Source organism: Drosophila santomea, chromosome 3R (genome assembly GCF_016746245.2).
Source record: "Drosophila santomea strain STO CAGO 1482 chromosome 3R, Prin_Dsan_1.1, whole genome shotgun sequence".
Lineage (NCBI taxonomy): Eukaryota > Metazoa > Arthropoda > Insecta > Diptera > Drosophilidae > Drosophila > Drosophila santomea.
This window is the reverse complement of record NC_053019.2, coordinates 25,445,318-25,460,481: the sequence shown is the minus strand read 5'-3', so window position 1 is coordinate 25,460,481 and position 15,164 is coordinate 25,445,318. Positions and strand designations below refer to the sequence as shown.

Genomic DNA, 15,164 nt, shown 5'->3' with positions numbered 1-15,164 from the left:
GCAAATCCGAAAACCATTTTGTTCACATCAAATTATGGATTTTATTTTTAAGTCACAATTATAGAAATAAGAAAAAAAGAGTTCTGCATTAAAATTTGAGTTAAGTTTTTAGCGAAATAAATTTGAATATTGAAACCGATAAAGCAATCGATATATTAGGGAGGAGGCAAATTAAGCAGTACCACCATCAGCACAAGAAAACTGTCCTAATGTATATAAATTAAATGACGGCCGACATATTTTCAAAATAATAAAAGCGGATAAATAAAAATTTTCCTTAAAAATTAAACTAACATTTACCATTGGCGATAGTCGCTCGACCATCGATTGTTCCATCCCTAGCCGATAGTTTGACAGCCCTGCCACTGAGAGAGCATAATGACGTGGTGAACTCTGTGTGAAAAAAGAACAATAAATTGCCGACAAATCTCTAGTGTAATTAAATTAGTTACCGCATAGAAACGCACTTCACTGTGGTCAAAACTCCACGAATCACGAAAAACTGGCGAGCAGGCTCTGCGAAAAGCAATCTCAACAAACTGACAGTCGCAACAGCCCTACAACAAGGAGTAAGAAGAAGACGGCGACGACGGGCGGTGTAGAATATGAATTAGAGAATAATTAGCGAATGGAGCGCGCCTAGTTTGCCAGTTGGCCCATTTTGTGTTTTGTTAGCCGCTTTCCGGTAGCCCCTGTCCTCCCGTCCTCGAAAATTACACAAATCCCGAATCGATACACGTGTGCAGCGAGAGCAACGACAGCGTCAAAGTCAACAATAAAAGTCGAGGGCCGGAGATTAATGAGAGACTAGCAACGACCATGATGAACGAGGACAGCAGTGCTGCGAGCGGCGGCGGGGTTAAGAAGTTCTTTCAGCGCCTCTCACAGGTAAGGGATTCTGGAAATGGCCAGCCAGGAAACGATCTAACCCGCATCCTTTGCCTCCGCAGACCTACCAATCCACATTGGACCGGAGCACACCGCACACACGTATGCGCTGGGTGTTCGCCGGCTTCCTGCTCCTGCTCTTCGTGCTGCGCATCTTCATCTATCAAGGCTGGTACATCGTGTGCTATGCGCTTGGCATTTACCACTTGAACCTGTTTATCGCTTTTTTAACGCCCAAGATCGACCCGGAGTTCGATCCGTATTCGCAGGACGATGAGGACGAGGGACCCAATCTGCCCACGCGCAGCAACGAGGAGTTCCGGCCATTCATTCGTCGTCTGCCGGAGTTCAAGTTCTGGCTGTCGGTGGCCAAGAGCACGCTTATTGGACTGATATGTACGTTCTTCGATTTCTTCAACGTGCCGGTATTCTGGCCCATCCTGGTCATGTACTTCATCACGCTCTTCTGCATCACGATGAAGCGCCAGATTAAGCATATGATCAAGTACAAGTACTTGCCGTTTACCCGCAACAAGCCGCGCTACCAGCGAGTCAACGATTTGGCGGGTTCCGGACCCGGCTCCGTGGCTGGCAACTCAAAGTGACAATTAGCCGCACAGACGCCGGACACACGGGCGACGCCAGCGGGAACAGGTGATCCTTCGAACGCCTCTTCTGCAGCTGCAGCGCCACCATCAACAACCAGCGACAGCGCAGCGACCAAGGATGTGGGGTCGCCAACAGCATCGTCCATCAAACCACCGCAAATCATTGCAATTGAGGACTACTAGAGAAAGCTACCGAGAGCAGCCCGGAATGGGAACCAGAAGCATAACATCAACCAGAACCAAGCTTATAATATGATTTTCCTTTTCGGTTTGTGTAGCATTTTTCGTTTCACTGTTGAGTTGTCGTACGGCGTTTTGTGCAAAATACCTTGTTTATTGTTTAATCTAACTGCTTGTTTAAATTTATATTTATTTACAATGCTTTCTATCTATTGTAAATCCCCAACGATACCGAAATACAGCAGATCAGCACTAATTTAATTTTTCATCCTAATCCTAACGATAATTTAATGATTCTTCTATCCAAAAAGTAGACTTACTGTATTTGAATCCAATTATTTTTGATTATCATGCTTAGAAGCTATAAATATATGCCTAAATATGTATACAAACATATATATATTTTGCATTATGATTATACAATTTTTGTTAGCGTTAACTATACAAAATGTTAAAAAAAAGGCGAATTGAAAACTGAAACTATAGGAAGTGTACACTGGGTGCGTCTTATGAATAAAGAAAGACAAAAGAAAACCAAAGAATTTATCGTTGAATTTTGACCCATTTGGAAAGGTGGATGGCTTTCGTGGCGTGGTTTTCGTGTTTATCTAATCGCTTATGACATCGAGTTCTACATGTAGTTTGCTGTTCGCTTTTAAGATACAAACCCAATTTTGATAAGGGCAATGCGTGAAATTACTTTGGCGATTAGTACAATCCCCAAGTGCCCTTCTGTGGAAATCGGAATAATTTAAAAACGACTTGCTTTCTGAACAACAAATACATTTTGTTTTTATTTAAATGAAGCACACACCAACAGAACAGGCACACGTCATTTTGACTACAAAACGCAATGCAAATAGTTTAAACTTTAGCAAGGCAATAATAAAAAAGTTAAAATGCACACATATATATAAATGAATACAGGAATCGTAATATTTGGAATAGTCGCTAAACATGCGAAATAATCGCACATGTTGATTTATCATGAAAATGTGATTTAATGTAATGGGCACTTGGAATACTTTAAGGGCAGCAAGACAAGAGATTTCACTTGGTTTCCACTTTCGAGCCGACCTTGGCCTTATCCTCTCGAGCGCATTTGCGTATAACACTATTGAAGTACTTGTGCAGGGCGTAGCTAATTAGTCGCAGTGGACCCAAAACCATGGCGTGGAGAAGATTGGTGAAGAAGCCATCCCAAGGAAGCAACGCTCCACCCAAAGTGGTGATCACCCAGCTTTCTGCTCCAACAGTTGATGTGAAATTTCCCTTCTGTAAATAAATAAAAGTTCTTTAGTTACTTTGGGTGAATATCAACTATAGGTTACCGACTCACCAAGGCATCCTTGAGTATAGCTTTGGCCATAACTTCCGGCTCTATGAGACCTCCGCCACCAGAAATTATTTTTGTCTCCCTGGGTTTGGACTTCTCTTCCTCCTCGAATCCGGGTGTATTCGTATCGCAGGGCATGGCCAGTGTCACGCTGACCCCGTGCTCCCGAGACTCCATTGCAATCGTTTCAGCCATCGCTCTCAGCGCGTACTTGGTGGCTGAATACGGTCCGTATCCATAGATGCCAAACATAGCTGCCTGCGAGGCAGTGATGACAATAATGCCATCGCCCGCCTTCTTCATCTTGGGCAGGACATAACGGGTGCAGTTATAGGTGCCGAAGAAGTTAACGTTCATCAGCTTGTGGACATCCTGGACAGAGACTTCCTCGAACACACCGCAAATGGCCATTCCGGCACAGTTGATTAAGGTGTATATGGGACCGAAGCTATCCTCGATCTCGCCGAGCACCTTGGCCACCTGGTCGTAGTCGCCGCCAATGTCCAGACTCCTGAACTGGAACTTTTGATCTGGACGCTGGCGAATCACTTCCATCAGAGCCACAGCTCCGCCTGGTAAAAAAGATCGGATATCAGAGATAAGAGTATTTTGGGTGGGGTTTCCTTGCCAGCACATTACTCACTTAGCATTTTCTCGTCGCGCGCTATCACCGTCACATTAGCGCCCTTCATGGCGCACTCCACCGCCAGACAGAGTCCGATTCCCTTGGAGCCGCCGGTGACCACCACATGACGACCCACTATGCTCTTCGGTTTCTTGGCCATGACGAATAGGTAGACCAGAACATGAACCAGCACCGCAATGGCCACGCAGAGCACTATCTCCCAGCTCAGTTCCATGGTGATATTTCCGAGAGGGTGAGATAATACACCTGGATTTTTAATCTCTTTCGCTGGTTTATCTGCACCGCGAAGTTAAACGTCTGATTAGAAAGTGCATCGAAGTGTGACCGTTTTACGCAAACAGGTGGAACTGGATTTCTATCGATAGCTTTCGATGCGCGTTAGGGATGCGAATGTGGCTATGAAAGGCTAAGCAAATAATTTTTACCAAAAAAAAATATACTATTAATTTATACAATTTGTTTCTATAATAATACAAATTAACTGAACATTAGAAATGGCCGACCCAATTACAGTTAAATATCTTTAAATTAAATGGTTTGATAAATTAGGCTAGATTTTGGCGCGCAGCACTGACCCCATGTGTCTGCTCCAACCGAACTGTTTACTTGATTGGAATTGCCATTTAGCAATATTTAACGAAAATGCCACCGAAAAAAGATGCAAAGGGCGGAAAGGATGCGGGGAAAGGTGGCAAAAAGCCAGCCGCCGAGGACAAGTGTAAGTGCTCCCGAAAAACCTAGAAATCCTGGCCCTTAAATGACTTTTCCCATCTGCATACAGCTGCCGGTAAGGAGAAAAAAGGAGGCAACGCCGTAAAGGTTCGTCACATCCTGTGTGAAAAGCAGGGCAAGATCACCGAGGCGATGGAGAAGCTGAAGGCGGGCCAAAAGTTTCCCGAGGTAGCGGCAGCATACAGCGAGGACAAGGCGCGACAAGGCGGCGATCTCGGATGGCAGATCCGCGGATCGATGGTGGGTCCCTTCCAGGACGCCGCCTTTGCATTGCCCATCTCCACCGTCAATAATCCCGTGTACACAGATCCCCCGATCAAGACCAAGTTTGGCTACCACATCATCATGGTGGAGGGAAAGAAATGAGAGCTGATTTTATAAATCGAATTTTAATGTGATACGGATCTTGTCTCATTTTCTCTGTGGGTTTCCAAAATCGTGCGCTTATCACTTCTTGCCCGCATCCTCCTTCAGTCCCACGGTGCGGTTGAACACTAGGTGGTTTGCGCTGGTGTCTGGATCTACGGAGAAGAAACCAATCCTCTCGAACTGGAACTTGTCGTAGACCTTGGCCTGGTTAAGCGCACGATCTGCGAATGCCACCACCACTGAAATAGACTGTTCGCTGATGTCGCTCAGGAAGCCGCCGGGCACCTCATTGGGATCCTCGGGATTCTTGTGCTTAAAGAGTTGCTCGTACAGACGCACTTCCAGCTGTATCGGCTGCGATACCCACTGGACAAAAGCTTTGGGCTTCTCGGCCTGCTCGGCATTTTGGCTAGTGCAGATGAGTTCCACCACCTCTCCGGTCGCCGGATCCTTAACTATCTCATCCACGCTGATAACGAGACCTGCGTGGCGGAGACCCACAGATTGCTTGGGTGCCAGACGGCGGTATCCCTTCTCGGGCTCCAACTTGAAGTCTCCCTGCTCAATATAGATCACCTTATCCAGAGTGATCTTATGAGATCCTTGCTGCGGGTTCTGCGGAAAATCAGGCACTTCTAGCTGCACGGGCGCTGCATGAGGAAAGTTCTTTATGGTTACTTTGAGCGGTTCCAGGACAACCAACCGACGAGGAGCCGTAACATTGAGTACATCCCGCACTGCTGCCTCCAACATGGCGGGGTCGACGGCGATCTGGGCACCCGTTACGCCCATCTGGGCGCAGAAGTTGTTGATGGCCTCTGCTGGGAAGCCTCTACGTCTCAGAGCCGTAAGAGTAAACAGCCTGGGATCGTCCCAGTCGTGGACAATCTGCTCCGTGATCAGCTTTGCAATCTTGCGCTTTGACACCAGTGCGTAGTTCATGTTCAGCCTGCCGTACTCCCACTGCACCGGGCAGTAGATACCCAGAGCGTTGCACAGCCAGTAGTAGGAGGATCGCCTTGACTGGAACTCCTTGGTGCACAGTGAGTGAGTGATATCCTCCAGAGAATCGCAAAGGCAATGAGTATAATCGTACGTGGGGTAAATGCACCAGTCAGAGCCCGTTCGGTGATGAGAGATAAACTTGATGCGATACGCCACCGGGTCCATCTTGCCCTCCTCCAGGGTGACCTTCATGCGCAGTGTGGCCGCTCCCTCGTCGATCTTTCCACGCTTCATGTCTTCGAACAACCGCAGTGACTCCTCAATGGGACGCTCCCTCCAGGGGCTGGGCTTCGGGTTGAAACCCTTCAGTTCCTCCGCCTTCTGGTGACACACATAGGCCAATCCTTTGTTGATCAGCACAACAGCCCACTCGTACAGCTGCTGGAAGTTGTCCGAGGAGTAGGTGATCTTGAAGGGCTTGTAGCCCAGCCATTCCACCATCTCCTTTATGGCCAAAAAGAACTTCTCCTCCTCCTTCTCGGGATTGGTGTCGTCGTATCGCAAGTAACAAACTCCATCGTGGGCAGCCGCGTAGCCAAAGTTAATGTTTATGGCCTTTGCATGACCGATGTGCAGAATGCCATTCGGTTCTGGTGGGAATCGCGTGTGCACTTTCCCTCCAGTCCTGGCCAAGTGCTCTTTCAGTAGCCGCTCCGTGTGCTCGGTGACCACGTAGCCATCTGCCTTAAAGTTCTCGCCGGGGGCATGGAAGTGCACCTTGGTTTTCATGAGTTCCGAAATGGTGGTGGCTCCATCGGAAGCTGCTTCAGCGGTTTGAGCGGCAGGGGTTACTTCTGCTTTCGGTTTTGCAGCCTTTGGCTTTTCGCTTGCTTTTGTGGGAGGTTTCAAGTCTGCTTCGGTTTTGGGACCCAACAGATCGAAGATCTCCACATCGATGGCGGCCTTCACAGACTTTGCATCCGCCCACTTTAGCTCTCCCCGGACATCCTGCAGGATTTTGAACGAGTTAAAGTGGTAGCGCTGCTCCAACAAGGCCTCCTTGTAGCTGGCCTTGATCTTGGCCTGCACAGTGCGCTCAATCTGCTCTGGAGTGACCACCACTCCCACGCCGCACTCCTTTTCAAGGGCCTTCACGTCAACGTTGGCATTCAGACTCTGACCGCACTTGAGCAGGAACTCCAGTGCGGCATCAACGCGCTGAGTGTTGTCCAGCTTGTGCTCCACAATGTAGCGCACCAGAAGAGGCAGATGGTCCGCTGTCTGCGGCTTCAGCTTGGTGGCCATGTGGTAGATCAGCATGCCAGTGCCGTCGGAGAGGGTGGCGCTTCCCGCTGCCGCCAGCGCCAGCTGGAGGTTCTTTGTCACGTTGGCATTCTTCAATGTCTCCTTCGCCTTCTGCTCGCTCATGCCGAGCGCCTGAAATTTCGCAATCAGATCATCTCCAGCCATGTCCCCGTTTTTGTCTCTCCCTGATGACGAAGTGCAAGTCAGTGTGACCGTTCTGGACCGGGATATAAGACACCAGTTGCATTGCAGTGTTCGATTCCTGGGACCTGATTCAAATATAATCGATAGTCCGGTACAATCGACGCATATCGATTTCCGCCCACCTATCGTGTCCGCACGTGTGAAACGAAAACATTGTTAAATGCGTTGCTAAACTGCCAAAATAAAACGAAAATGGGTAAATTAAACGTGACAGTGCTGCGATACCTCACCAAGGAGGACTTCCGCGTGCTCACCGCCATCGAGATGGGCATGAAGAACCACGAGCTGGTTCCCGGGCCTTTGGCGGCTGCTATTGCGAATCTAAAGACAGGTGGAGTCCACAAGCTGCTCAAGGAGCTGTGCAAGCACAAGCTGTTGGCCTACGAGCGGGGAAAGAAATGTATGTATGACTGCAGATTGAAGTACCTTCAGCCAATAACATTTTTTGGCCCACAGATGATGGCTACCGCTTGACGAACACGGGCTACGATTACCTGGCTCTGAAGTCCCTCACATTGCGTGGATCGGTTAGTTCCTTTGGCAACCAGATTGGAATTGGCAAGGAGTCAAACATCTACGTAGTAGCTGATGAGGAGGGCACCCCCATTTGCCTCAAACTACACCGATTGGGTCGAACTTGTTTTAGGAATGTGAAAGCCAAACGAGACTACCACGGTCGCCGGCACAAGGCCTCCTGGTTGTACTTATCTCGCATCTCGGCCACCCGCGAGTTTGCCTACATGTCGGCGCTCTATGATCGTGGTTTTCCGGTGCCAAAACCCATCGATTTCAATCGCCACTGCGTCTTAATGGACCTCGTCAAGGGCTGGCCAATGTAAAATACCTATTTGTATTATTGTGCACGTTTTTTTTAATAATTTTTTTTATAGGACCCAAGTACACGAACTTCTAGACGCTCCACAGGTTTACGATGATCTAATGAACCTGATTGTCCGACTGGGTAATTCTGGAGTTATTCATGGCGATTTTAATGAGTTTAATTTAATGGTGACGGACGCCGGCAAGCCCATACTGATTGATTTCCCTCAGATGATGTCCACCTCGCATGAAAATGCAGAATTGTAAGCTTCTTAGTGATTATAGCATTCAAGTATTAATAGCAAAATATTTTCTAGTTTCTTCGAACGCGATGTTAACTGCGTGCGTGAAATGTTCCGTCGCAAATTTGGTTACGAAAGCGAAGACTATCCCAAGTTCAGCGACCTGGTGCGTGAGGATGATTTGGATGCTGAAGTACACTGTACAGGCTATGGTTTCACTAAGGAGATGGAGCAGGATCTTCTTGAGGAGTACGGCATGGTGGAGCAGGCAGATGAGGAGGATGAAGCAGACGAGTTGGAAGAGGAGGAAGAGCCTCCCACCTTGGTTACCGCAGCAGCTGTAGAGATTGACGAGTGTCGACGCCAGGTGGAGAACGAGGTCATTTATAGCGAAGCCAAGCCCACCCAAAAGTCGGACGACGCAGTGCGTCGGTACATTGAATCGTGTACGCAATATCTGGGTAATCTCAGCGTGGGTCCAGAAGTTCCCGATCAAACAATGCCCAAAAAGTTGGACATTTCCCTGCCGGTTAAAACTCCGGAAGTTATTCCAGTCGAAGCTGAAGCTCCGGTAGCAAATACCGCCGAGGAAGACGCCAGGTCTATCAGTTCCAATGATTTAGATACAGATGAAGTTCCCGAGCTAGTTGGCCTGGATCCTAACTCACGCATGTATCGTCTTAAAATGGTTGAGCAAATGCTAAATGATGCGAGAAGTCAGCGCTCTTACTCTACCACAACCAGCACAATAGCCCCGTCTGTGATTACCGACCGAATACGCCGGAACATGGACATCAAGGAGAAGCGGGAGCAGCGAAAGAAATGCGTGGCCAAGGGAGAAGCTAGTGCTGTGCATCGTCATCGCAAGGAGAACAAGGATGTGGTTAAGGAATATGCTGGCTGGGACTTCTAGATGCCGTTAATCTATTGTTTAAATAAAAATAGTGATATGTATATTTAACATTAAAACATTTCATCAAGACATCGGTCAAATGGCGTTTTGGTAATTCGGTCGTGCTCTGAACTTGATTTCTTTATCTAGTGTAATCCCTAGGTAAATAAAAGTCACAATTCCGACGTGTAGTGCATTGTAAATAAGAACGTTTTCATGAGTCAGCGAAATGCTGTATTAAAATGATACGTTTTATAAATGGGATGTTTATAGAAGTATAAAAGAAAAGGGTTTACACTTATACAAGAAAAAATATTTAAAGTGACCATAACTGAGTTTTAATTGTTAATTATTTCTTTAGGTAACTTCAGTAAGTCGGAGAGAGAAGAGCTTCAGGCTATCGTTGCTATCATAGCTCCCAGCAGTGCAACAAATATAAGCTAATCTCCTGACGAAATGATAGCACTGACGGGTTGTGCGAGAAGCAGTTCAGATCGCAAAATGCACGAGGAAAGATCTCATCCGATGCCGCTGCACCTCTCCGCGGACTACGTCCAGGATAAGCTGCGTGCCTACTTCAAAGCGGATTCCTTGAAGCTGGAGAAACTGGATATCAAGCCTGCCATTCTCAAGAAAAACAACTATTCCAGCTTAATGACTCGCATCAATGTGGAGTACACCACGGACGAATCGGAGGACAAACAGGCCACCAAATTCATGATAAAGACCACCTTTGCCGAAAAGAATCCGGCTGCCCATGTGTTCATCAAATATGGCATCTACACCCGCGAAATGGACATGTACCAGCGGATTCTGCCCAAGATCGCGGATCTGGTGAAGAGGGAGATCCAGATCCTCGGCGAATTTGTGGCGGCACTGTATACGTCGACAAGGATAGAGATTTTATTATTTTCGAGGACCTTGCGTTAGAGCATTACAAAGTGGCCTGCAGGATCAAAAAGTTGGATCTGGCGCACACACATCTCGTGCTGGAAAGGCTGGCCAACTTTCATGCCGCTGGAGCAGCGCTGGCCGAGAGAGAGCTTGGCATCTTTAAGAATAACTATGATCGTGGATTCTTTAACAGACATACCCGTGGCTATGAGCCGATCATGAAGAGTCTTCTGAAGACCCTGTCCCGTTCCCTTAACTCAGATCAGGAGCTGCGTCAGCGATACCAGGCGAAGATTGACCGACTTGTTGATCGCATAATGGTCTACGGTGAGCGCTCGACCACCAATAATCCTGGCGATTTCCTAACCCTCAACCACGGAGATCTGTGGACCACCAATCTTATGTTCCAGTACGATGCAAAGGGACAGCCCATCAATGCTGTCTTCATCGATTTCCAGTTCAGCGTGTGGAACTCCCCAGCAATCGATCTTCACTACTTCTTCTCCACTTCCATTCGGGACGAGCTCCGTCTAAACAATCAACCAGAGCTGGTCCAATTTTACCACTACAAACTGAAGGATGCACTGAAACAATTAAAGTATGCTGGTTGTATTCCGACTTTGTTCGACTTCCAACAACAGTTCCGAACTAGAGCCTTTTATGGTGGGTAGATTGTCATTATATGTTTTAGATCTGATACAAAATCTAATTTATTAGCCGTGTTTGCTTCATTAATTTTTGAACCGTTTATGGTCTATGATGGAGAAGAGAAGGTTTCCCTGGAGCACGTCATTTCGGAGTGCAAAGGAGGAATAAGATTCAAGGACGACGTATATCAGCAGGAGTGCGTCAGGCAAAGGCTCCACCATACACTTCCCTATCTTGATCAGTGGGGATTGCTGGATGACATTTAAAGTTGTACCCGTGATCAAATAATTACATTACAGAAGTGAGAAGAAAGTTAACACTCATAATAAAATGCACTTTACGACTTTATTGGGGGCCATAACCAAAAGGATTAGTAAGTTATAGTGTAGTTAGTCGTAATTAAGAAGATAAAACGGTGGAAATTCGCACAAAATGGCTTCACTGCTCAAACTAAAGCGCTAACGTTAGGATTCATAATGTCTGAGAAAAATACCCATATCGAACCTGAATGGCTCACAAAGGAATATGTGGTGAACAAGTTATGCAGATATTTTGAAGACGGCTCTCTACAGTTGAAGAAACTGGGGACTGAGCCGGCGACAGCCAAAGGAGATAACTACGCCAGTGTGATGACCCGCATCAATCTGGAGTACACCACAAAGGATTCAAAGGACACTCAGAGCTCCACTTTCCTACTGAAAACCACCTTTGCCGCCAAGGATCCGGCGGCCAATTTGCTAGCCGGCTACGGGGCTTACACCAGAGAAATGGACATATACCAGGAGATACTGCCCCACCTGGCGAAAATGGTGAGGAGCGAGCTCGAGGATTCCCGCAAGATGTTCGCAGCTACTGTCGCTGTAGATCGCGAGCGGGACTCAATCCTCTTTGAGGACCTGTCGTTGGAGAATTACAAGCTCGCTTGCCGGTTGAAAAAACTGGACTTGGAGCACACACATCTGGTCCTGGGGAAACTGGCTGATTTCCATGCAGCTGCAGCAGTTCTTGCCGAGCGGAAGCCCGGAATCTTTGAGAAAAACTACGATCGAGGATTTTTCAACAAACATTTTCGAGGGTTTCAGCCAATCTTCCGGAACCTTCTACAGGCCCTATCCCGCTCCCTAGAGTTGAATTCAGATTTAAAACATCGTTATCAGAGCAAAATAGACCGCCTGGTGGATACTATAATGGATTACGGCGAGCGATCGACGTCGACAAATCCAGGAGACTTCCTGACCCTAGCCCATGGGGATCTTTGGACAACAAATATGTTGTTTCAGTACGATGAACAGGGTCATCCCACCAACGCCGTACTAATTGATTTTCAGTTCAGTGTGTGGAACTCTCCGGCCATCGATCTCCACTATTTCTTCACCACTTCGATACAGGACCATCTTCGCTGGAAACACCAGACTGAATTGGTTCAGTTTTACTACTACCAGCTGGTGGAATCCTTGAAGAAGCTAAAGAATTCGCGTACTATTCCGAGTTTATTTGAATTTCAGCTGCAGTTTAGGGCTAGATCCTTCTATGGTAAGCGCATAAAAATGATTATGTAAATAAATTTCCATTAAACGAATTTTCCTTAGCTGTTTTCTGTTCGCTGATTTCCGAGCCCTGCATGCTGTACACCGGAACTGAGGAAGCCTCCATTGCACAAGGATTGTCCACAGCCGAGAGTGGAGTTCGATTCAGAGATTCGGTTTATCATGCTGATCACATTCGAGATAAAATGGTTCTAACTCTGCCGTTTCTTGATCAGCAGGGATTGCTGGACGATATGTAAAGTTGTATTTGTACTTATAAGTTAGCTTAACGTCTAGCCACAGGCGCATTTCTAACAACAGTCGCGTTTCTATGATCGTGGCAGTACTACTTTTACACAGTGCAAAGCCCTATCTTAATAAATGTTCTCGGATGTGCTGTCGCCTATCTTTACAATTGCATGCAATTTAGGAGCTTACGACTCACGAAATACGTCGTCAGAATCATCCAGATGAATTCTAATCGTGAGCATCTCGCCCGTGTATAAAAGCCAAGCACCTCTGACGAAATCTAGCAGAATCTGAACATTATGCCGGAGAATACGAGCCACAAGGCGCCTGCGTGGCTGACCGAGGAATACGTGGAGAAAAAGTTAAGAGTCTACTTCAAGAATGACACCCTAAGTCTGAAGAAACTGGCGATTAAGCCGGGTACAGCAAATGGAGAGAACTACGCCAGCGTGATGACCCGCATCAATGTGGAGTACACGACCAGGGATTCAAAGGATATCCAGCCCGCAACCTTTCTGCTGAAGACGACCTTCGCCGACAAAGATCCTGCGGCGCATTTGCTCATCAACTACGGCATCTACACCAGGGAGATCGACATGTACGAGGTGGTACTGCCCCGATTGGCGGATATTGTGAGGAATGAGCTCCACGATTCCCGGAAGTTGTTTGCAGCTACTGTGAGTGCTGATCGTGAGCGGGACTCGATTATGTTCGAGGACCTTTCGCTGGAGAGGTATAAGGTTGCCTGCAGGGTAAGCAAACTGGATCTGGAGCACACTCATCTGGTTCTTGAGAAACTGGCTGACTTCCATGCAGCTGGAGCAGCTCTGGCTGAGCGACAGCCTGGTATTTTTGAAAAGAACTACGACCGTGGATTTTTCAACAAACATGTGCGAGGCTACGAACCCGTCATGAAAAATATCCTTAAAGCCTTGTCGCGCACCCTCGAGTTGAGTCAGGATCTTAAGCAGCGTTACCAGGCGAAGATCGACAGGTTAATTGAAAACGTAATGGACTACGGCGAGAGGTCGACTTGCTTCGCTCCCGGCGACTTTGTGACTCTGGCTCACGGAGATATTTGGACTACCAATGTCATGTTCCAGTACGATGACGAGGGTCATCCAGTTAATGCCATCTTCATCGACTTCCAGTTCAGCGTTTGGAATTCTCCGGCCATTGACCTGCACTACTTCTTCTCAACCTCAATCCAAGAAAACCTTCGTCTGGAGCACCAGACCGAGCTGGTCCAGTTTTACTACTATAAGTTAGTGGAGGCTCTAAATAGGGTGAAGTATACGGGTAAGGTACCCACTTTATTTGCGTTCCAACAACAGTTTCGAGCCAAAGCTTTTTATGGTGAGTTTCCATGGTAATTATGCAATTTTATAAAATTTTTAACTGATTATTTTACGCAGCTGTGTTTTCGTCGTTGATTTTCGAGCCCGCCATGGTCTACAATGGCAAGGAGGAGCCCACCATTGAGCAGTTCATCAGCAGCGATGAGCAAGGATTGCGGATAAGGGATGCCGTGTACCAGACGGAGGCGAACCTTAAGAAGTTGCACCTGATTCTACCGTTCCTTGATCAGCAGGGCTTACTAGACGAAATGTAAGAATATGTGCCACTCAATAAATAAATAAATACAAATCAGTTAAAGTCAACTAATAAAATTATTGACTCTAATTGCGACTGCTATTGGCTTCTGAGCTTCAAAATAGTTTCGTTGTATACGGCAGTTCGTTTGTTCGGAATTATCTAGTAGTTCGCTGGCATAAAATTGAAATGGAATAAGAGATTTTCCAATAGCTAATTCAAATGGTTGATTCGAATAATAAGGTGAATGTCAGATAAGTGAGATAGAATGATAGATAAGACTGGAATACTAAATGTGCACTTATCTTGTGTAATAGACGAGGTATAATAGCGGAACCCCTACGATGAAAAACCAAAGTATCAATCACCTCGCTATTCGGTCAGTATCATGTCCCAGGAAGGCAACAAAAGCCCACCAGTGGTGCCCGCTTGGCTCACCCGCGATTATGTGGAGCAAAAGCTGCGATCCTACTACAAAAATGACACTCTTCTCCTAAAAAACTGGACCTTAAGCCATCACTCGGCAACGCGGAGAACTACTCCAGCGTGATAACGCGCATCCATGTCGAGTACACCACGGATAAATCAAAGGACAAGCAATCTACCAGATTCCTGGTGAAGGAGAGTTTTGCCGACGCAGGTCCTGCGGCGCAGGTTCTCTTGAGTTACGGCGTGTACGACAGGGAACTGAAGATGTACGGGGATCTCTGAACCACGAATATAATGTTCCAAAACGACGACGGAGGACATCCAATCAATGCCATCTTTATCTTCAAGGATGACGCATTTCAGGCGGAGGAAATAAGGAAGAATATGCGTCTCACTTTGCCTTTCCTAGATCATTTGGGGTTACTGGACGTGATGTAAAGTTAAAAAAGGGAAAAATATAGCTTTAATCTTATTGTCTTAAATAAGTTTACAAGCAAAATAAATATGTAACATATGTTACATTATCACCAGAAAAATACGATTACTTACCCCTACTATTACTAACTTTTATTAATTGAATATGTATAGTTAATAGGTGCTATATGCAGGTATTTGTAGGGGTGTAAAAACGATGAAAACAGCACAAATTCCGTTTTAAA

The 15,164-nt window shown here is 46.6% G+C and overlaps 7 protein-coding genes and 1 pseudogene across 7 annotated transcripts; 6 read left to right on the top strand and 2 right to left on the bottom strand.

Annotated features, from left to right (window-relative positions):
• The first annotated feature begins 346 nt into the window (after positions 1-346).
• LOC120450737 (protein RER1) lies at positions 347-2,218 on the top strand. The gene is made up of 2 exons (XM_039633856.2): positions 347-888; positions 951-2,218. Exons 1-2 carry the CDS (start codon positions 820-822, stop codon positions 1,491-1,493), a joined length of 612 nt encoding a protein of 203 aa, XP_039489790.1. The 5' UTR covers positions 347-819; the 3' UTR covers positions 1,494-2,218.
• Positions 2,219-2,442: 224 nt separating this feature from the next.
• LOC120450735 (3-ketodihydrosphingosine reductase) lies at positions 2,443-3,983 on the bottom strand. Its single transcript, XM_039633854.2, has 3 exons — positions 3,656-3,983; positions 3,016-3,584; positions 2,443-2,951 (listed from the first exon to the last, which is right to left on the bottom strand). The coding sequence occupies exons 1-3, from the start codon at positions 3,870-3,872 to the stop codon at positions 2,727-2,729; spliced, it is 1,011 nt and encodes a 336-aa protein (XP_039489788.1). The 5' UTR covers positions 3,873-3,983; the 3' UTR covers positions 2,443-2,726.
• A 237-nt stretch (positions 3,984-4,220) lies between these two features.
• On the top strand, positions 4,221-4,788 carry LOC120450739 (peptidyl-prolyl cis-trans isomerase NIMA-interacting 4). Its single transcript, XM_039633857.1, has 2 exons — positions 4,221-4,376; positions 4,440-4,788. Exons 1-2 carry the CDS (start codon positions 4,301-4,303, stop codon positions 4,754-4,756), a joined length of 393 nt encoding a protein of 130 aa, XP_039489791.1. The 5' UTR covers positions 4,221-4,300; the 3' UTR covers positions 4,757-4,788.
• LOC120450733 (probable glutamine--tRNA ligase) lies at positions 4,761-7,243 on the bottom strand. Its single transcript, XM_039633852.2, has one exon. It carries the CDS (start codon positions 7,172-7,174, stop codon positions 4,838-4,840), a length of 2,337 nt encoding a protein of 778 aa, XP_039489786.1. The 5' UTR covers positions 7,175-7,243; the 3' UTR covers positions 4,761-4,837.
• A 73-nt stretch (positions 7,244-7,316) lies between these two features.
• LOC120450734 (serine/threonine-protein kinase RIO2) lies at positions 7,317-9,262 on the top strand. The gene is made up of 4 exons (XM_039633853.2): positions 7,317-7,613; positions 7,670-8,048; positions 8,104-8,295; positions 8,350-9,262. Exons 1-4 carry the CDS (start codon positions 7,406-7,408, stop codon positions 9,185-9,187), a joined length of 1,617 nt encoding a protein of 538 aa, XP_039489787.1. The 5' UTR covers positions 7,317-7,405; the 3' UTR covers positions 9,188-9,262.
• Positions 9,263-9,667: 405 nt separating this feature from the next.
• LOC120452446 lies at positions 9,668-11,056 on the top strand (annotated as a pseudogene).
• Positions 11,057-11,142: 86 nt separating this feature from the next.
• Positions 11,143-12,640, top strand: LOC120452445. The gene is made up of 2 exons (XM_039636674.2): positions 11,143-12,241; positions 12,298-12,640. Exons 1-2 carry the CDS (start codon positions 11,185-11,187, stop codon positions 12,492-12,494), a joined length of 1,254 nt encoding a protein of 417 aa, XP_039492608.1. The 5' UTR covers positions 11,143-11,184; the 3' UTR covers positions 12,495-12,640.
• A 5-nt stretch (positions 12,641-12,645) lies between these two features.
• Positions 12,646-14,153, top strand: LOC120452443. The gene is made up of 2 exons (XM_039636673.2): positions 12,646-13,839; positions 13,899-14,153. The coding sequence occupies exons 1-2, from the start codon at positions 12,783-12,785 to the stop codon at positions 14,093-14,095; spliced, it is 1,254 nt and encodes a 417-aa protein (XP_039492607.1). The 5' UTR covers positions 12,646-12,782; the 3' UTR covers positions 14,096-14,153.
• The last annotated feature ends 1,011 nt before the right edge of the window (positions 14,154-15,164 follow it).

Excerpts from the sequence above, each read along its gene's own strand:
- LOC120450737 (XM_039633856.2), top strand. The coding sequence starts at position 820 with ATGATGAACGAGGACAGCAGTGCTGCGAGCGGCGGCGGGGTTAAGAAG. Across the intron at positions 889-950 it reads TCTTTCAGCGCCTCTCACAG|ACCTACCAATCCACATTGGA; the intron begins GTAAGGGATTCT and ends TTGCCTCCGCAG.
- LOC120450735 (XM_039633854.2), bottom strand. The coding sequence starts at position 3,872 with ATGGAACTGAGCTGGGAGATAGTGCTCTGCGTGGCCATTGCGGTGCTG. Across the intron at positions 3,585-3,655 it reads GCGCGACGAGAAAATGCTAA|GCGGAGCTGTGGCTCTGATG; the intron begins GTGAGTAATGTG and ends CTTTTTTACCAG. Across the intron at positions 2,952-3,015 it reads CTATACTCAAGGATGCCTTG|AAGGGAAATTTCACATCAAC; the intron begins GTGAGTCGGTAA and ends ATTTATTTACAG.
- LOC120450739 (XM_039633857.1), top strand. The coding sequence starts at position 4,301 with ATGCCACCGAAAAAAGATGCAAAGGGCGGAAAGGATGCGGGGAAAGGT. Across the intron at positions 4,377-4,439 it reads GCCAGCCGCCGAGGACAAGT|CTGCCGGTAAGGAGAAAAAA; the intron begins GTAAGTGCTCCC and ends ATCTGCATACAG.
- LOC120450733 (XM_039633852.2), bottom strand. The coding sequence starts at position 7,174 with ATGGCTGGAGATGATCTGATTGCGAAATTTCAGGCGCTCGGCATGAGC.
- LOC120450734 (XM_039633853.2), top strand. The coding sequence starts at position 7,406 with ATGGGTAAATTAAACGTGACAGTGCTGCGATACCTCACCAAGGAGGAC. Across the intron at positions 7,614-7,669 it reads CTACGAGCGGGGAAAGAAAT|ATGATGGCTACCGCTTGACG; the intron begins GTATGTATGACT and ends TTTGGCCCACAG. Across the intron at positions 8,049-8,103 it reads CTCGTCAAGGGCTGGCCAAT|GACCCAAGTACACGAACTTC; the intron begins GTAAAATACCTA and ends TTTTTTTTATAG.
- LOC120452445 (XM_039636674.2), top strand. The coding sequence starts at position 11,185 with ATGTCTGAGAAAAATACCCATATCGAACCTGAATGGCTCACAAAGGAA. Across the intron at positions 12,242-12,297 it reads TAGGGCTAGATCCTTCTATG|CTGTTTTCTGTTCGCTGATT; the intron begins GTAAGCGCATAA and ends AATTTTCCTTAG.
- LOC120452443 (XM_039636673.2), top strand. The coding sequence starts at position 12,783 with ATGCCGGAGAATACGAGCCACAAGGCGCCTGCGTGGCTGACCGAGGAA. Across the intron at positions 13,840-13,898 it reads TCGAGCCAAAGCTTTTTATG|CTGTGTTTTCGTCGTTGATT; the intron begins GTGAGTTTCCAT and ends TATTTTACGCAG.